Here is a 15,757-nt window from a genome sequence, read left to right on the forward strand (position 1 = left end):
GCAAAAGAAAAGCAGCATATACCTCTGTTGGATGCAAGAATAACTCTCATCCAGTAGAAAGGATCTGCAGAATCTGATGACATGATTCCAAATAGTGGTATCTATAAAATTACATAAAATATTTTATAAAAATGTATTATATAAATTAAGTTTCAACTTAATTTATAATGCATTCACTTAATATTTGCAATACTTAAAAAAACCCCACTACTTCTCATGTTCAATAACAAAATAAGCATACCTTAAAAGTAAAGTTCTTTAATGAAAATAAAAACAATGGGAATCATTACTTACAACATTTCACTAGTAAATATTCCTATCAGTATGGAGATTTGTTGCACAACAATGTGAATATATGTAACACTACTGAACTGCACACTTAAAAATGGTTAAGTTGATTAATTTTATGTTTTTGCAATTAAAGAAAATGCTCCTATCAGTACAGGATATATCTACCATGTCACAGAATAATCTTGGAAAGCTATGGGTACTAGTGACAGCCACGGCCATACTCCAAATGTAAGACTGAAGATGAGATATACAGTAGAATACTATGCAGCCATTAAAAATTACCCTGTGAAGCTTGTAACAGTATGAGGATGTGCTTATGTTATAATATTAAGTATAAAACAATGGTTCTCAAACTGGGGCAACTTTGCCCCCCCAGGGGACATCTGGCAATATAGGAAGACACTTTTGGTTGTCCCAACTTGAGGGGGGTGCTACTGGCATTAGTGAGTAGAGGTCAGAGATGCTGAACATCCTACAATGTATGGGACACTCCCCCACTGCAAAGAATTATCCAGCCTAAACTTCAGTGCCATTGTTGAGAAAACCTAGTATAAAAAGAATGGTATGAAACTGTATAAATAAAGTAAAAGATCAACACTGTAAAAATAAGCATAGAAGAAAAAACTAGGTGTAAATATTTTTTACAATCTTGAACAGTGATTATTCACAGGTGGTGGGATTACTATTGATTTTTTTCTTCTATATTCTTTTCAGCATTTGTCATATTTTCTATAATGAACACATATTACTTTTTAATCAGAAAAAAAAAAACTTAATTTCAGAATGCTTCCTATTATACGACCCATGTTCAGAACACAGCACTTGGCCATACCCCCTCCCTCACCATGTAGGAGAAAAATACACTTCCAATTTCAAAAACTTTCCCTATATGAAGTTGATTTAAAAAAAAAAAAAAGTTCCAAAAGATGCTGCCAGCAATTTTAAACAGGTCATCTGGTCAATCTAAACCTCTTTGGACATCTGAATATATTAGCTGGGTTAGCAAAAGCAAGAAGCACGATATTTTGTGTGCACCCTATAGATGCAAACACCCTTCAGCTAATGTGAGAGACGGGGAGAAAGGAAGTTATTGAATAAAAACCAATTAACGCTACAGGATAGTCCATATCACAATATTCCCTAAGTGGGGGAGAGACCAATCAATCAAATTACCTTCCTTAATTGAGTCTCGTAGAAATAGCCATTACCTCCATGATTAGATGCTTTGTGGGATAACAAACAAGAAAGTCAGCTTTGTGGGATAACAAACAAGAAAGTCAGCCAACCATCCCTAAGTAATGGTATTCCCTCCGTTCCCATAGTCAACAGGATTAAACTCAGTGTCTAACTTTACTCCTCTTAGGAAATTCCATAGTTACAGGACCACGTCCAACAAGGGCAGCAACAGGAGCTATTTTCTATGACTCTCAAAGTTGCAGACTTTCAGGCTTTGCCCTATATTACATAAAATAATCAGTTTCAACTTCACAAAATACAGTATACACTTCAGAGAAACAAGCATTTCATGCTTGAATGGAAACCCTGAACCAATCAGATGGACAAATAGAAAATCAGTAGTAGGGATCTCCAAAGGCAGTGGGCACTGAAACCAAGCAAGATATTTCTGGGCTAAAATGGCAAGCTGTGATCAAGTTACAGAATTTCCCTCCCCAATACATAAGAAAACACATTTTTCAAAACATGTAAAATAGTAAAAGAATTTAAAAATCTAAAGGAAAAAAATCTATAAAGCAGCCAAACAAGAAAAAGCATCATAGGGCTTCCCTGGTGGCGCAGCGGTTGAGAGTCCGCCTGCCGATGCAGGGGACACGGGTTCGTGTCCCGGTCCGGGAAGATCCCACATGCCGCGGAACGGCTGGGGCCGTACGGCTGGGCCCGTGAGCCACGGCCGCTGAGCCTGCGCGTCGGGAGCCTGTGCTCCGCAACGGGAGAGGCCACAACAGTGAGAGGCCCGCCTACCGCAAAAAAAAAAAAAAAAAAAAAAAAGCATCATAAACTTGATGGTCATGGGCGGGGAGAAAACAACAGACAATTGAGGAATAGGGACTCAGCATGAAACTGCTCCAACCATCACAAAGGGAAGGCCACAGAATCCCCAGAATCCCCACAACACTCCAAATCTGGAGAAGAGCGGGCTGCGCAGATATCCTAATCTTTCCTGCCTCCTCTGGCAGCTGAGAGGAAATGGATGAGAGAAGCCAGGAACAGGGCTCTCTCTGGTGCAACTGACAATTACAGGGCTACACTGAGTCAGGAACTGGGGAGCGATCTGAGGTCAGTAATGGAATAAAGCCCTCCTCAGTCAGGTGGTGAGGACTCTCACAGGACACGTAACAAAAGTCTAGCAAGAGAGCAGAGCCCAGGTGGCATTTATGGCACTTCTCTCAGCTGATCTCACCTCCCACCATTCCCTCAAGCTAAGAAAACACTATGGAGAACACGAGACCCCAAACCCTTCAACTGTGGCTAGGAGGGGAAAACTGTGGCTCTTTCTGCTTGAGAGTCAGTGGAAAGAGAATCAAGAAATCACCAGCCCTGGGCCAAACTGCCTAAGCGTGAGAAAGACAAAAAGGTACAGCTTGGGATTCCCTGGTGGCACAGTGGTTGAGAGTCCGCCTGCCGATGCAGGGGACATGGGTTCGTGCCCTGGTCTGGGAAGATCCCACATGCCGCGGAGCGGCTGGGCCTGTGAGCCATGGCTGCTGAGCCTGTGCGTCCGGAGCCTGTGCTCCGCAACGGGAGATGCCACAGCAGTGAGAGGCCCGCGTACCGCAAAAAAAAAAAAAAAAGTACAGCTTGACAACCATGTAAACACATTACAGAAAAAAAAAATAATGAAGTAACATAAAATGCATAAATTAATTTATGGCATGAAACAGTCATGAGAAATATCACACTTTAAGAAATGTAACTCAAGTTATGTTTTCTTCTTCTTGGGTTTTCTTGGGTTCCAGCTGCAAAGCTGCAAATATTTACTATCTGGCCCTTTACAGAAAAAATGTTTGCAGACCCTTGGATTAGAAGATTCAATATTAAGATGGTAATGCTCTCTAAATTGACCTATATATTCAAAGCAATAAAAATCATAATGCCAGGAGGCTTTCTTAAAGAAAATGAGAAGCTGATTCTAAAATTCAGAGGGAAATACGAGTGACCTAGAATAGACAGTCATTTTGAAAAGAAAGAACAAAGTTGGATGACTTTTACAACCTAATTACAGGACTCAGTTTAAAGCTACATTAATCAAGAGTTACGGTTTGGGGAGAGTGGGAGGGAGGGAGATGCATGAGGGAAGGGATGTGGGAACAGATGTATATGTATGACTGATTCACTTTGTTATAAAGCAGAAACTAATAAAAATAAATAAATAAATAAATAAAATAAATAAATAAAAAGAGTTATGGTTTACCATAACGATGGAATATCATCAATGGAACAGAACTGAGAGTACAAAAATAGATCCATACTTATATGGCTAACTGATTTTCAACAAAGATGCCAAAGTAATTCAATGGAGAAAGGAGAGCCTTTTCAACAACTGGTTACACATATAGAAAAAAATGAACCCTAACCTTACCTCACGCCATACACAAAAATTAACTTGGAATAGATCATAGACAAAAACATACAAGCTAAAACTGTAAAATATTTAGAAGAATACAGGAGAAAATCTTCACAACCTTAAAATAGGCAAACATTTCTTAGATAGGAAACAAAAACCATGAGCAATCAAAGAGAAAGATAAAATGAACTTAATCAAAATTAAAAACTTCTGCTCGAAAAGTTTTGTTAAGAAAATGAAAAGGCAGGCCATAGACTACGAGATATTGTTAAGAAAATGAAAAAGATATCGTTAAGAAAATGAAAAGGCAAGCCATAGACTATGAGAAAATATTCACAATACATATATCTGACGAAGGACTTGTATCCAGAAAATATTTTAAAATGCATATAATTCACTAATCAGACAAAAATGCAATTTTTTAAATGGGCAAAATATCTGGGGAAAAAACACTTTACAAAAGATAAATACCCAATAAGCATATGAGAAAGCTGCTCAATATCATTTACCAGGGAAATACAGGTTAAAACCTCACCATGGAGAAAAGAGAACCTTCCTGTACTTTGATGGAAATGGAAAACAGGAGGGTCCTTAAACAACTAAAAATAGAGCTACCATAAAATCCAGCAATCTCACTCCTAGGTATATGCCCAGAGAAAACTCTAATTCAAAAAGAGACACGCACCCCAATGTTGACAGCAGCATGATTTACAACAGCCAAGACATGGACGCAATCTAAGTGTCCATCAGCAGGCAACTGGTTTAAGATGTGTGTGTGTGTGTGCGTGTGCGTGTGCGTGCGTGTACGTGTGTGTACAATGGAATATTACTTAGCCATAAAAAAGAATGGAATATTGCCATTTGCAGCAACATGAATGGACCTAGACAATATTATACTTAGTGAATAAGTCAGAGAAAGACAAATATCATTTATATGTGGAATCTAAAAAATAACATAAATGAATCTATAAACAAAACAGAAACAGACTAACAGACATAGAAAATAAACTTTATGGTTACCAAAGGGGAAAGAGAGAGGGGGGAGGGATAAATTAGAAGTACGGGATTAACAGATACAAACTGCTATACATAAAATAGATAAGCAACAAGGATCTACTGTATAGCACAGGAAGCTATATTCAATATCTTATAATAACCTATAATGGAAAATAATCTGAAAAAATATGTATATATATAACTGAATCACTTTGCTGTACACCTGAAACTAACACAATATTATAAATCAACTAAACTTCAATTAAAATAAAAACAAAAAAACCCCTCATCCATTAGAATGGCTATATTAAAATGCTGAACAATACTAAGAATAAACAACAATGCAGAGCAACCAGAACTCCTATATGGCTGATGGGACCACTTGGAAAAGAGTTAGTTTCTCACAAAGTTGAACATACATTTACCATAAACCTTAGCAATTCTACTCATAGGTATTCACCCAAGAGAAATGAAAACAAGTATCCACAGAAAGTCTTGTACGGAAATGTTCATAGCAACTTTATTTGTTAGAACCAAAATCTGGAAACAACCCGAATGTCCAACAACAGGTGACAAGATGAACAAACTGTGATACAATCAACATGGATACAATCAACACCATGGATGAATCTCAAAAAGCTGATGAAGAAGTTAGACACTGTATCACTCCATTTACATGAAATTCTAGAAAAGACAAATCAAATTATAGAAATAGCAGATCAGTGGTTGCCTGAGAATGGGGTGAGGTGGGAATTGACTAAGAACAAATACGAGAAACATTTTGGAGTAACAGAAATGTTCTATACCCACTGAGATAGTAGGTATGTAGATGTATACATTTGTCAAAACTCTTTAAAATGTACACTTAAAAATGAGTATATTTTGCTGTACATAAAATATACCTTTAAAAAGTTGATTTTTTTTTTTTAATGGAGAGGAGAGGAATTTCCAAGATGTTAAAACAAGATGGTAGGAATATGGATGATTCTTCTTTTTTTCTACTTGTCTGTATTTTTCAAAAGTTCACTCTCCCTGACCACGCAAAAGAATTTTCAACAAAGTATAATAGTAAAATATTTTAATGATCAAATAGTTTCACTTTTCAAAAAAATATATTTGGCTTTTCCCCAAATTATGGACTTTATTTGTTCTACTCCTTCCTCATGTAATTTTTTTAAACTTTCTTATATGTATATTGGTACTTTTCAAGCCCTCAAAGAACTTTACTTAAATTATCTAATTTAATCCTCACAATACAATAACCCTGTGACATGGGCAGGTCACATTTTATCCTCATTTTATGAACTTAATCTCTGTAAAATTTTACTAAAAAGCATCATTGAACTTTATTAATTTATAAACAAAGAATATCCCTAGGATTCTAGAATTTGGCTTTTGGCGATTTTTAAATTAATACATACTATTTACAACATGATTAAAAGCAAACAAAGTGGAAAAATATTTGCCCTATACGTGTCAAAGATTTAACACTTTTATATATAAAAACCTGTCATAAATCAATTTTAAAAATCTCAAGAAAAAAATAGGTAAAGATCATTAACTGAAAAGGGGAAAAAAGAAAATATGTTCAAACCCACTAGTAAACCAAAAGAAACACACAGAAGATAACCATTTTCACTATCAACTCAGACTAAAATGATGATGCTCCTATTTACAAAAGCAATCTAAAGGTCCATTGACAGATGAATGGATAAAGAAGATGTGGTGTGTGTGTGTATATATTATATACACACACACACATATATGAACATATACATATACATATATACTACATATATACCCAGCCATACAAAATAATGAAATGATGCCATCTGCAGCAACATGGATGGACACAGAGATTATCATACTAAGTGAAGTAAGTCAGAAAGAGAAAGACAAATACCGTATTATATCACTTATATGTGGAATCTAAAATATAACACAAATGAACTTATTTATGAAACAGAAACAGACTCACAGATATAGAGAACAGACCTGTGGTTGCCAAGGGCGGGGGGAGAGGATGGATTGGGAGGTTGGGGTTAGCAGGTACAAACTATTATATACATAATGGATAAACAACAAGGTCCTACTGTATAGCACAGGGAACTATATTCAGTATCCTATAATAAACCATAATGGAAAAGAGTATTTAAAAAATATATGTATATGTATAATGAATCATTTTGCCGTACACCAGAACTAAGATAATATTGTAAATCAACTACACTTCAATAAAAAAATAATTTTTAAAAACTGATGTTGCTCAAAATAATTCAGTATATTTACTATTTGAACTAAAATAAGTTTCTCAAATTCTAACCAACCAAGACCTTAGAATAACAGTACAGACATTTGTTTAATGTCTGGTTACATACCTGACAACATACTAAGAAGATGAAGAGAGTTATAGCAGTCCATAGTACCTTCTCTCTAAACTGGATCTGTGCAAGAAAACAAAGAATGATCAATCAAAACCAAGAAATAGCAAAGAAAAATCCATATTAAACCTTAACCAGCATTCCCCATCATGACATGCTCCTATTATTTACTCTTAAAATACTCTCGCCCTAGTTAGTAGCAGCTAAAGCAAACAGCTAAACTTCTCAAACATCTTTCTTTACTTTTTCGAGAACTAAGTACAACTTAAATACAGGCTGGCCTCAAGGCATTGTACCACATTAACTGAGACTGAAAAGGATGAAAAGACATAGATCTAATATGCACACATTTCAGTTAACACTGTATTGTGCAAAGCTAGGACTGCCTGTAATATTATTCTGTGAATGTTTCATAGAATATGAAAAGCTAACGTTTCTTGGGATGCCTTACATGTAACTGGAACAACTATTTTTATAACCTCAAAGCAATAAAAAAAGAAATATACTTCTAAATAAAACAGTAAGTTTAACAGAAGTCTTACTTAGCTCTTTTTAGTCCCTATTCTGGTTAGTTCCATGCGAAATTGAACATACAGTAAAAGAGGAATGTCTGGGAACTGACCAGTTTGGGATTAACAATATTTCTGGAATTGAAATGCCTCAGTTCCAAAAGCGTACAATGATGGAAGAACAATTAGATGTGGTCAATATCTTCCGAATGCATTTCTGTGATTTTTTTTTTTGCATTGAACGAATCAAGAAATGGGAGGTATGTACCTGCACAGTTGCAATCCATTTATGTGAAACTGTTGTACTCATCAAAACTGACCCAACAGACTGGGTCATTCCTAGTGCGGTAGACCACAATGGACAGGAGAATACTATATCTTATAACACACAGACCAAAGAAACACCTGGTTTGGAAACGTTACAACTTAAAAAAAAGTCATTTTTGAAACCATGAGATAAACTAGATTTAAAAGGTCTACACTAGTTTTATTCACTTTGTGCCTCTTGCAAGAAGGAACAGGTAATATTTTTCCAATTACAACCAGAAAAAGGCTGGGGAAAATAAATCAATCTAGATAGTTTAACAGAATAAGTCATTTAGCTACCCTCTCTATTACTAAAATATTATACTTACTTTCCTTTCAGGTTTCTGAATTTCTGGTAGAACTGCACAGAAAGGTTTGATAACTTCTAAAAATTTGACTGTTAAAAAATAAAAAAAGAATAAATGTCCCTACTACAAAGTTTTTAAAAAGAGATGTATCTTTTCACAGAATCAAATACAAATGTTTTCTTTGAATGGCAATCCATCCCCCATCCACACCCCCCAAAATGAATTAACCATAATGCTCTCCATTTCAAATACATAAGGGAAGAGAAATAATTCACGGGACAAAGGAGCCCAAAGGGTTTAAGGGCTGGTCAGCAGAAGCAAAGTAATACAAGTATCCTTGTACCACAATTTTGCTTCCTCATGCTTGAATCCCACCCCTTTTATATATACAGAAAAGGAATAATTCAGTGAGCACCACTACATCAAAAAGAGCAAATGCAGTGTACTCACAAGACCATGCATTACAGAAGGAAATAGGACATATCAGAGAAGGAAAGTACAACAGGAAATGGGCTGTAACTGCAGGACTGACTGAATTTGGGGCTGAAAAATGCTGAAATGCATAAATGAGAAAGATCACGGAACAACCTTCTATAGGTAGGTTTTCAAAGTACTGTATACAATCTCTACTTCATTTCACTAAGTCGCTATTCATTGCTTGGTCACTCTCCCACAAAAGGATCTCAAAGTACTTGTGTAGGTACAATCATCAGCCCAGAGAATGACAACTGCATTTCATTAGAAACTGCTGTTTTCCCAGACAACTCATGATATTGAAAAGATAAACCAAGGTTCTTTAAGGATAGGCACTCTCTTCTGGCACGGCTTAAGTCAAAGTCCTGCCAAAGAACTGAAGGATGAAGATGATAATCTCTCAGTCTTTGCCAGCGTCTATAATGTACAGAAACACAAAAAGCCACAACTAGGTATTAGTTATGATCATCTTCCCTTACAAACACTGGATTCTGTATATATGAACATCAGGATATTATTTTTAAACTGACATGGGTAATTACACTTCAGGAGTTAGCCAAAAGTTGCCCACACTATATTTTTTTTAATTTATTTTATTGAAGTATAGTTGATCTGACTACACTATCTTTTTATAAAACCTCTCAAAATGATGGCAGCCACTGATGTTTGACAGAATTCAGAAATTCTCATGGGCAGATGTTTGTTACCCAAGTACCATTTCAGACGATCTGGAAAGCAAATCTGAATTATGAAAGTGTTCATCTCTAATGTAAAACTGATGTCAATCACATCGGGAAACTTCCTAGAACCCCTTTAGCCCTTTTCCTTCCCACTTCCACCCAAGCTACCCTCCCTTATCTCTTGGCTTACGATCATCTGTGTTGGAGTATTTATGTAAAAAGCAATGCTTTTTTGTCTGCCGCTTGTCTATTCCTGTGCTGCAGAATTTAACCCATTATACTGCTAATTCAAGACCAAGGGTCTCCTCTACCTCCTTTCCAGCTTCCCCCAAATGTCCACTAGTTAGCTAGCTGGCCAGTGGGTGCACAGCTTGGGTTTGCGGGAATCCACTCGTACAAGTCACCCCAACAGCTATGTGAAGGTTCCTGGTGTTGAGGGTTTGGGAGAGGGCCCTCAAAAGATCCCCATTATGCAAGGCCTTGTCCCTAAGGCTTACACAACCTGAGACACGCTGAGCTTTCAGTACACACTACAGAATGACTGAAATGAAAAATTTAAAGAAAACTTTATGCCACCAATCGCCTCCTTTCCTCCCCGAAACTACACGCCATGCATCACTTTTTAAAAAATGGAACAAGTCAGGGACCTTCATTCATCACAACTAACATGCCAAGGAACGGTGATTTGGGACTAAAAATATGAGTTTCCTAAGCTCCTGAACAATTAAAAGTGGTCCAGGTTTCCCCTGGTTCCCTAACTCCCCGCCCCCAAAACCAGTGGCGTCTCCGCGCCGTGCGCCGCTCCTCGCCACCCACCGAGATGCGCAGACCCCGGACCTCCGGGTCCCGGCCCCGCAGCCGGCCCCGGCGAGGCCTCGCACGGCTGGAGGAGCCTCCGCGGAGGCCCCCGGCTCGCGCCCTCCTCAGCGGCCCGGCGCAGCCCGCGTCTCCCCGGCCCGCGGGCTAAGCGACCCCGGGCGGTCGCCTGCCCCACCGCCCGCGGCCCGTCGGTGCCCGCGCCCCCGGCGGGGGCCTCGCCGCCGCTACTCACTGCCCATTGCGGCGGCTAGAGCGGCCCGGTGGGGCCCTGCGACCTCGGCGCGGCCTTCGCTCGGGTCCCGCGGCTCGGGCCTCGGCACCCGCTCCCAACGATCTCCGACCCGCCCCGCGCAGGCTCCGCCCCGGTCCACGTGACCCGCGAGCCCACCTCGCCTGGCCCTGCCAGGCCCCGCCCCCCGACAACAGCCAGGCCGTTGGCGGCCGGCGCAGCTGACGTCTGCCGCGTTGCCATGGCCACCGCCGGCTCTCCCGTGGGCGTCCTCCCGTGGGTGCCGGGAGCTGGGAGCCTCTGTGAGGCCAGGGCCGCCAGGGCCTTTCCGCTCTGAGTACCTCTCCGAGCTCAGTGTCCAGCAAGGGCCGTCTCCTCGTCCGCGGCTCCCGGGCGCCCCGCAGGGCAGGTCAGGACCCAGTCAGAGCGGCCGCCCCAGGAGCGCGGGCCTGGGTTCGATCCCCAGAGCCGGCGTGACCCAAACAAACTTTTTATTTTGCTTCCATCTTATTGGAACCACTAGGAAGTTTTCAGAAATTTGTGACTCTTTGTCTATAGTTAATTAGCTTCTGAACTCTCCACTATCTAGTACTTCTTTTTTTTTTTTTTTTTGGCTTCGCGGAGCAGCTTGCGGCATCTTAGTTCCCCCACCAGGGATTGAACCCTCAGTGAAAGCGGGGAGTCCTAACCACTGGACCGCCGGGGAATTCCCTCCACTGTCTACCACTCACGCTCCTTTAGCTTCTCCGAAATACATCAGGATTTTGTCCCTCTGGACTAGTCTCTTTTGTCTCCTCTTGGACGGCGTAGTGTAAGGGAACGCATGCAGTCTTAGGAATCTAATGGCCGTACATTAGATTCCTAATTCCTAATGTATTAGGCCGTACATTTTAGTCCCTCCTACTTCTTAATGGCTTTGGGCGATTAATTTTTCTGAGCTACATCAGTAAAATGAGGATAATGATAGCCACCGCCTACAGGTGTGAAAACTAAATGAACGAAGAGATTGACACATGGAAGCCCCTCAAATTTATTTTCCTTACTCAAATTTTAAACCCCTGCAATATAACTTCTGCTCTAACAACTGCTGAAACAAGCTATTTCAAAGGACACTTAATGACTTATAATCACCAAATCCAATGATCTGTTCTAATGCTTAGATGTATGTCTAAAAAAGAAGCAAAGTACACACACACACACACACACACACACACACACAGCCTCCCCTTGACCACACTCTAGCCAGGCTCCTCTGAGCCCTTTCTCCACTAGGCCTTACCTTGGCCTATAAAGAGGTGGAACAAGCACCACACAGTTCCACCCTAGGCTGTCCTTAGCCCCCTTAAAATATCTGCCTGGGAAAGCTCAAGGCTGCCAAAAGAATTTACCGTTTCTTCCAGCCAACACCTGAAGGCAGGATCTCTGGCTCCCAGCCTCTGTGGAAGGATAGGAGCTTAACTTCCATTAGCACCAGTTAACAAACCTGGATGGGTTTCACATGGACCAAACCTTCCAACTTTTTTCACTTAATTTTTCACTTTCCTGACTCTACTGAGCCTCCACTCACTGCCCTCTTCCTATTCTCTCACTCTCCTCTTAAAATGCCAGTCACTTTTGTCCAAATCAATGTTGGGTTTAATTCACACTGGATTCTTTTCCCTAATGCAATACATAGTATATTACTGAATAAAATCTGTCCTTAGCACTTTAGTGTCCAGCTGTGTTTGTCTTTAAACAAAGTTATGTACATATACATACACGCACATACATATATATACATGGCATATATATATGGCAATTTAGGCTGGGCTTGCATGAGTCTCTGCTCCACTTGGGGTCATCTGCAACAGGTCCAAGGTTGGGGACTTGAATTATCAGGAGGCGCTCTCACTCACAAGTCTGGCATTTGATGCTGGCTGTCAGCTAAGACCTCAGCAGAATCTGTCAGCTCCAACATCTCCACGTGGCTTCTCCATGTGGCCTGGGCTTCCCCACAACATGGCAGCTGGGTACCAAGGCATGTCCTTGGAAGTGACCCAACATGACTTTCAGTGCATTGCATTTATAGAGGCAGCCACAAAGTCTTGCTCAACTTCAAGAGGGAAGGGAAATAGACTCCACCTCCAGGTGAGGATGTGGTAAGATTCTGGAAGAGCTTGTGGGGCACAAAATACGGCTCTGGCCTTTTGGAAAATGCAATCTGCCATAATCATCACTGCACATCCTGTGACTTCATTCTTCTCTCATTCTACTTTGTTTTAGTCATTTTCATACTTGCCTAATCTCCCCTATACACCATAAACTTCTGGATAGCAAGGAGGGTCTTATTTAATTTTTGTATCATTTTCAGTTACCTGCAAGTGTTTGACTTAAATACAGTTTTTGTTTTTTTTTTAGATGTTAGGGGTAGGAGTTTATTAATTAATTTATTTATTTTTGCTGTGTTGGGTCTTCGTTTCTGTGCGAGGGCTTTCTCTAGTTGTGGCAAGCGGGGGCCACTCTTCATCGCGGTGCGCGGGCCTCTCACTGTCGCGGCCTCTCTTATTGTGGAGCACAGGCTCCAGACGCGCAGGCTCAGTAGTTGTGGCTCACGGGCCTAGTTGCTCTGCGGCATGTGGGATCTTCCCAGACCAGGGCTCGAACCCGTGTCCCCTGCATTAGCAGGCAGATTCTCAAACACTGCGCCACCAGGGAAGCCCTTAAATACAGTTTTGACACTAGATTGTGAACTAATTTCGTGAATCCTTTCAATAAAGATGAACTAAATCGAAAATCTAATTGACAGAAGGAGAAGAGTGGCCTGTACCTCTCTCTCTTTTTTTTTTTAACTTTTATTTGCATTTATTTTTTGTGGCATTTATTCCCGGGCTATAAGTTTTTGTTTCTTCAGTTTCTTCTGGGATATTTTTCTTCTGGGCAATCTCCTCTTCTGGTTTAGGAACAAGCTGTTCTTTTTCAGTAAGTATCATCTCAATGTGGCAGGGAGAGCTCATGTATGGTTGATCAGACCATGAGCTCTGTAAGTCCTGCACCGCATCATTGGGGCTTTGTTCACCTGGATTTGTTCAATGACCAGAGAATCTAAATCTAAGCCCTTAAATTCAGCATTACTCTCTGCATTTTTGAGCATGTGCAGTAAAAATTCAGCACTCTTTTTGGGCCACCGACCCTGGGTCCAGCCCCGCTCTTTGGCCTGGGCACACCCACCAACTCCATCATTGTAACAACAGAATGGCACACATTGCTTCTTTAAAGTAACATCCTTCAGATACTTGGTGGCTTTTCGGATATGCATACCCTTAATGGCCTGGGCAGTTTCATAAGTGTTCTTAAAGTGAACATGAAGATTTGAACCTCTTGCATGATTTTGTGGGGTTTTCTGGGTCACGTGAATAGCGAACCATTTTTAGAGGTGACTCACCTCAGGCCCCTTACCAGAAAAGTTCTCTCTTTACTACCTGTTTCCGGGACAGCTCGCTGGTTCAAGGAAAAGCCTGGGAACAAGCTGGGAATATACCCTAGATAACTTTTGTGAATTCCCTTTCCAAGATTCTTCAGTCTTTCTGCTACTACTTGCCACTCAGGACTTTTCCTTGCATAACCACAAGACGCCACCTAATCTACATCTATCAGGAATATCACTCTATCATGACCTTCCCCCTTGTTTTAAGCACATTCAGCAAGAATCTCTCTCTGCATGTAAAATACTTTGTCTTCTCAGATTATTAGTCCATTGGGGCAGTGGGCAACCCATTTTATCTCTAAATTTCATGTGTTTCTAATGTCAGAACAATGCCATGTATGCAACACATGTTCAATAAACTATTTATTGAGGAAATACCATTCTACTCTTACAGGATCATATCTTATCTTTGTTCCATTATAGCTGGTTCTTCATGTGAGTCAGAGAAGACACAGGGAAACAACACTAAACTAGTATACTTTTATTAAGTTTGCTAAAATTAACTGATTTTGCAGCTGGCCGTGGGGAACTAACAATCTGCTTTAGATTGTGCTTTATCAGATTTAAATACAAACATGACAGTGAATTACTACTTCCATAGAATAATTTAGGAATTGTCTACTTGTGTAATAGTGTGTTACAAATATTGAGGATTTAAACATTTTGTCCAAATTTCCCAAAAATTTAATAGTTTTAGCCTGAATCCTCTGAGAAGCTGAAAAATGTAAACCAAATAGCCAAATACATCTAAGAGAAATTAGGTAAAGCTTTTGGAACTTCAAGACCCAAGTCTTGATTCTTTTTTTCTTTCCTTCCTTCTTTAAATCTAAGTATAGTTGATTTACAATGTTTCAGGTGTACAGCAAAGTGATTCAATATCATATATACATACATATATATATTCTTTTTCAGATTCGTTTCCATTATGGTTTATTATAGGATAATGAATACAGTTCCCTGTGCTATAGAGCAGGACCTTGTTGTTTATCTATTTTATATATAGTAGTGTATATCCATTAATCCCAAGCTCCTAATTTATCTCTCCCCCACCCCCTTTCCCCTTTGGTAACCATAAATTTGTTTTCCAGGTCTGTGAGTCTGTTTTGTAAATAAGTTCATTTGTATCATATTTTAATTCCACATATAAGTGATATCATATGGTATTTGTCTTTCTTTGACCAAAAGTCTTGATTCTTAATCTGTGACTTCCTTCCTGTGTAACCCTTAATTGCTAAAACCATATTTCTTCAATTTTGCAAAAGTGATACTGTTTCTATTGCCAGCCGAGGAATTTTTTAAAATAGTAAAACTTCAAAGATAATACAGTCAGCCCCAAAACGGCTATGCTTTAGAATATTTTTGCTTATAGTATGTGTACGGAAAATATAGGAAAACTGAGCAAAATTGTTCTTATAAAAAAGAAAATTTGGGGGACTTCCCTGGCAGTCCAGTGGTTCAGACTCTGTGCTTCTAGCATAGATTTATATAAATGGGATATTGATACCACATTATCAATTTTTAAAATATTTTACTTTATTATTGATATATTTATCCTGTTCTTTATTATGTGAGTATTTGATTTGGAATTCTTCAAATGGCCTCTTCCTGCAAGGTAATTCAAAACGCTGATCCACGTTGCACTGGTGATTGAGAGTAAGGTTAAGATACAGAAGACATTTCACGGCTCAAGTTGGAGATGTAACAGGAAACAGACTCGT

General features: G+C 39.6%; 1 protein-coding gene and 1 pseudogene across 14 annotated transcripts in view; both read right to left on the reverse strand.

The window, feature by feature from the left end:
* Window positions 1-10,690, reverse strand: part of SEC61A2 (SEC61 translocon subunit alpha 2) — a 30,460-nt gene extending 19,770 nt beyond the window's left edge. For 6 of the 13 annotated variants that reach the window (XM_082619094.1, XM_082619091.1, XM_082619082.1 and 3 more), the window contains exons 1-4: window positions 9,107-9,253; window positions 8,396-8,463; window positions 7,249-7,314; window positions 23-101 (exon numbers count right to left, since the gene is read on the reverse strand). In XM_082619094.1, coding sequence (XP_082475220.1) covers window positions 23-101; window positions 7,249-7,314; window positions 8,396-8,463; window positions 9,107-9,143 — 250 coding nt within the window. In that variant the 5' untranslated portion in view covers window positions 9,144-9,253. Of the gene's footprint in view, window positions 1-22; window positions 102-7,248; window positions 7,315-8,395; window positions 8,464-8,962; window positions 9,266-10,344; window positions 10,441-10,579 lie in introns of those variants that run through there. The other 7 variants (XM_082619092.1, XM_082619093.1, XM_082619087.1 and 4 more) reach the window with 7 other exon arrangements.
* Window positions 10,691-13,331: 2,641 nt separating this feature from the next.
* Window positions 13,332-13,980, reverse strand: LOC309803136 (large ribosomal subunit protein uL22-like; annotated as a pseudogene). The gene has a single exon. The product of its transcript is annotated as a large ribosomal subunit protein uL22-like (transcript).
* Window positions 13,981-15,757: the final 1,777 nt, after the last annotated feature.

The sequence above is a fragment of the Mesoplodon mirus genome (assembly GCF_964341445.2).
Source record: "Mesoplodon mirus genome assembly, chromosome: 4".
In the NCBI taxonomy this organism is placed as follows: Eukaryota; Metazoa; Chordata; class Mammalia; order Artiodactyla; family Ziphiidae; genus Mesoplodon; species Mesoplodon mirus.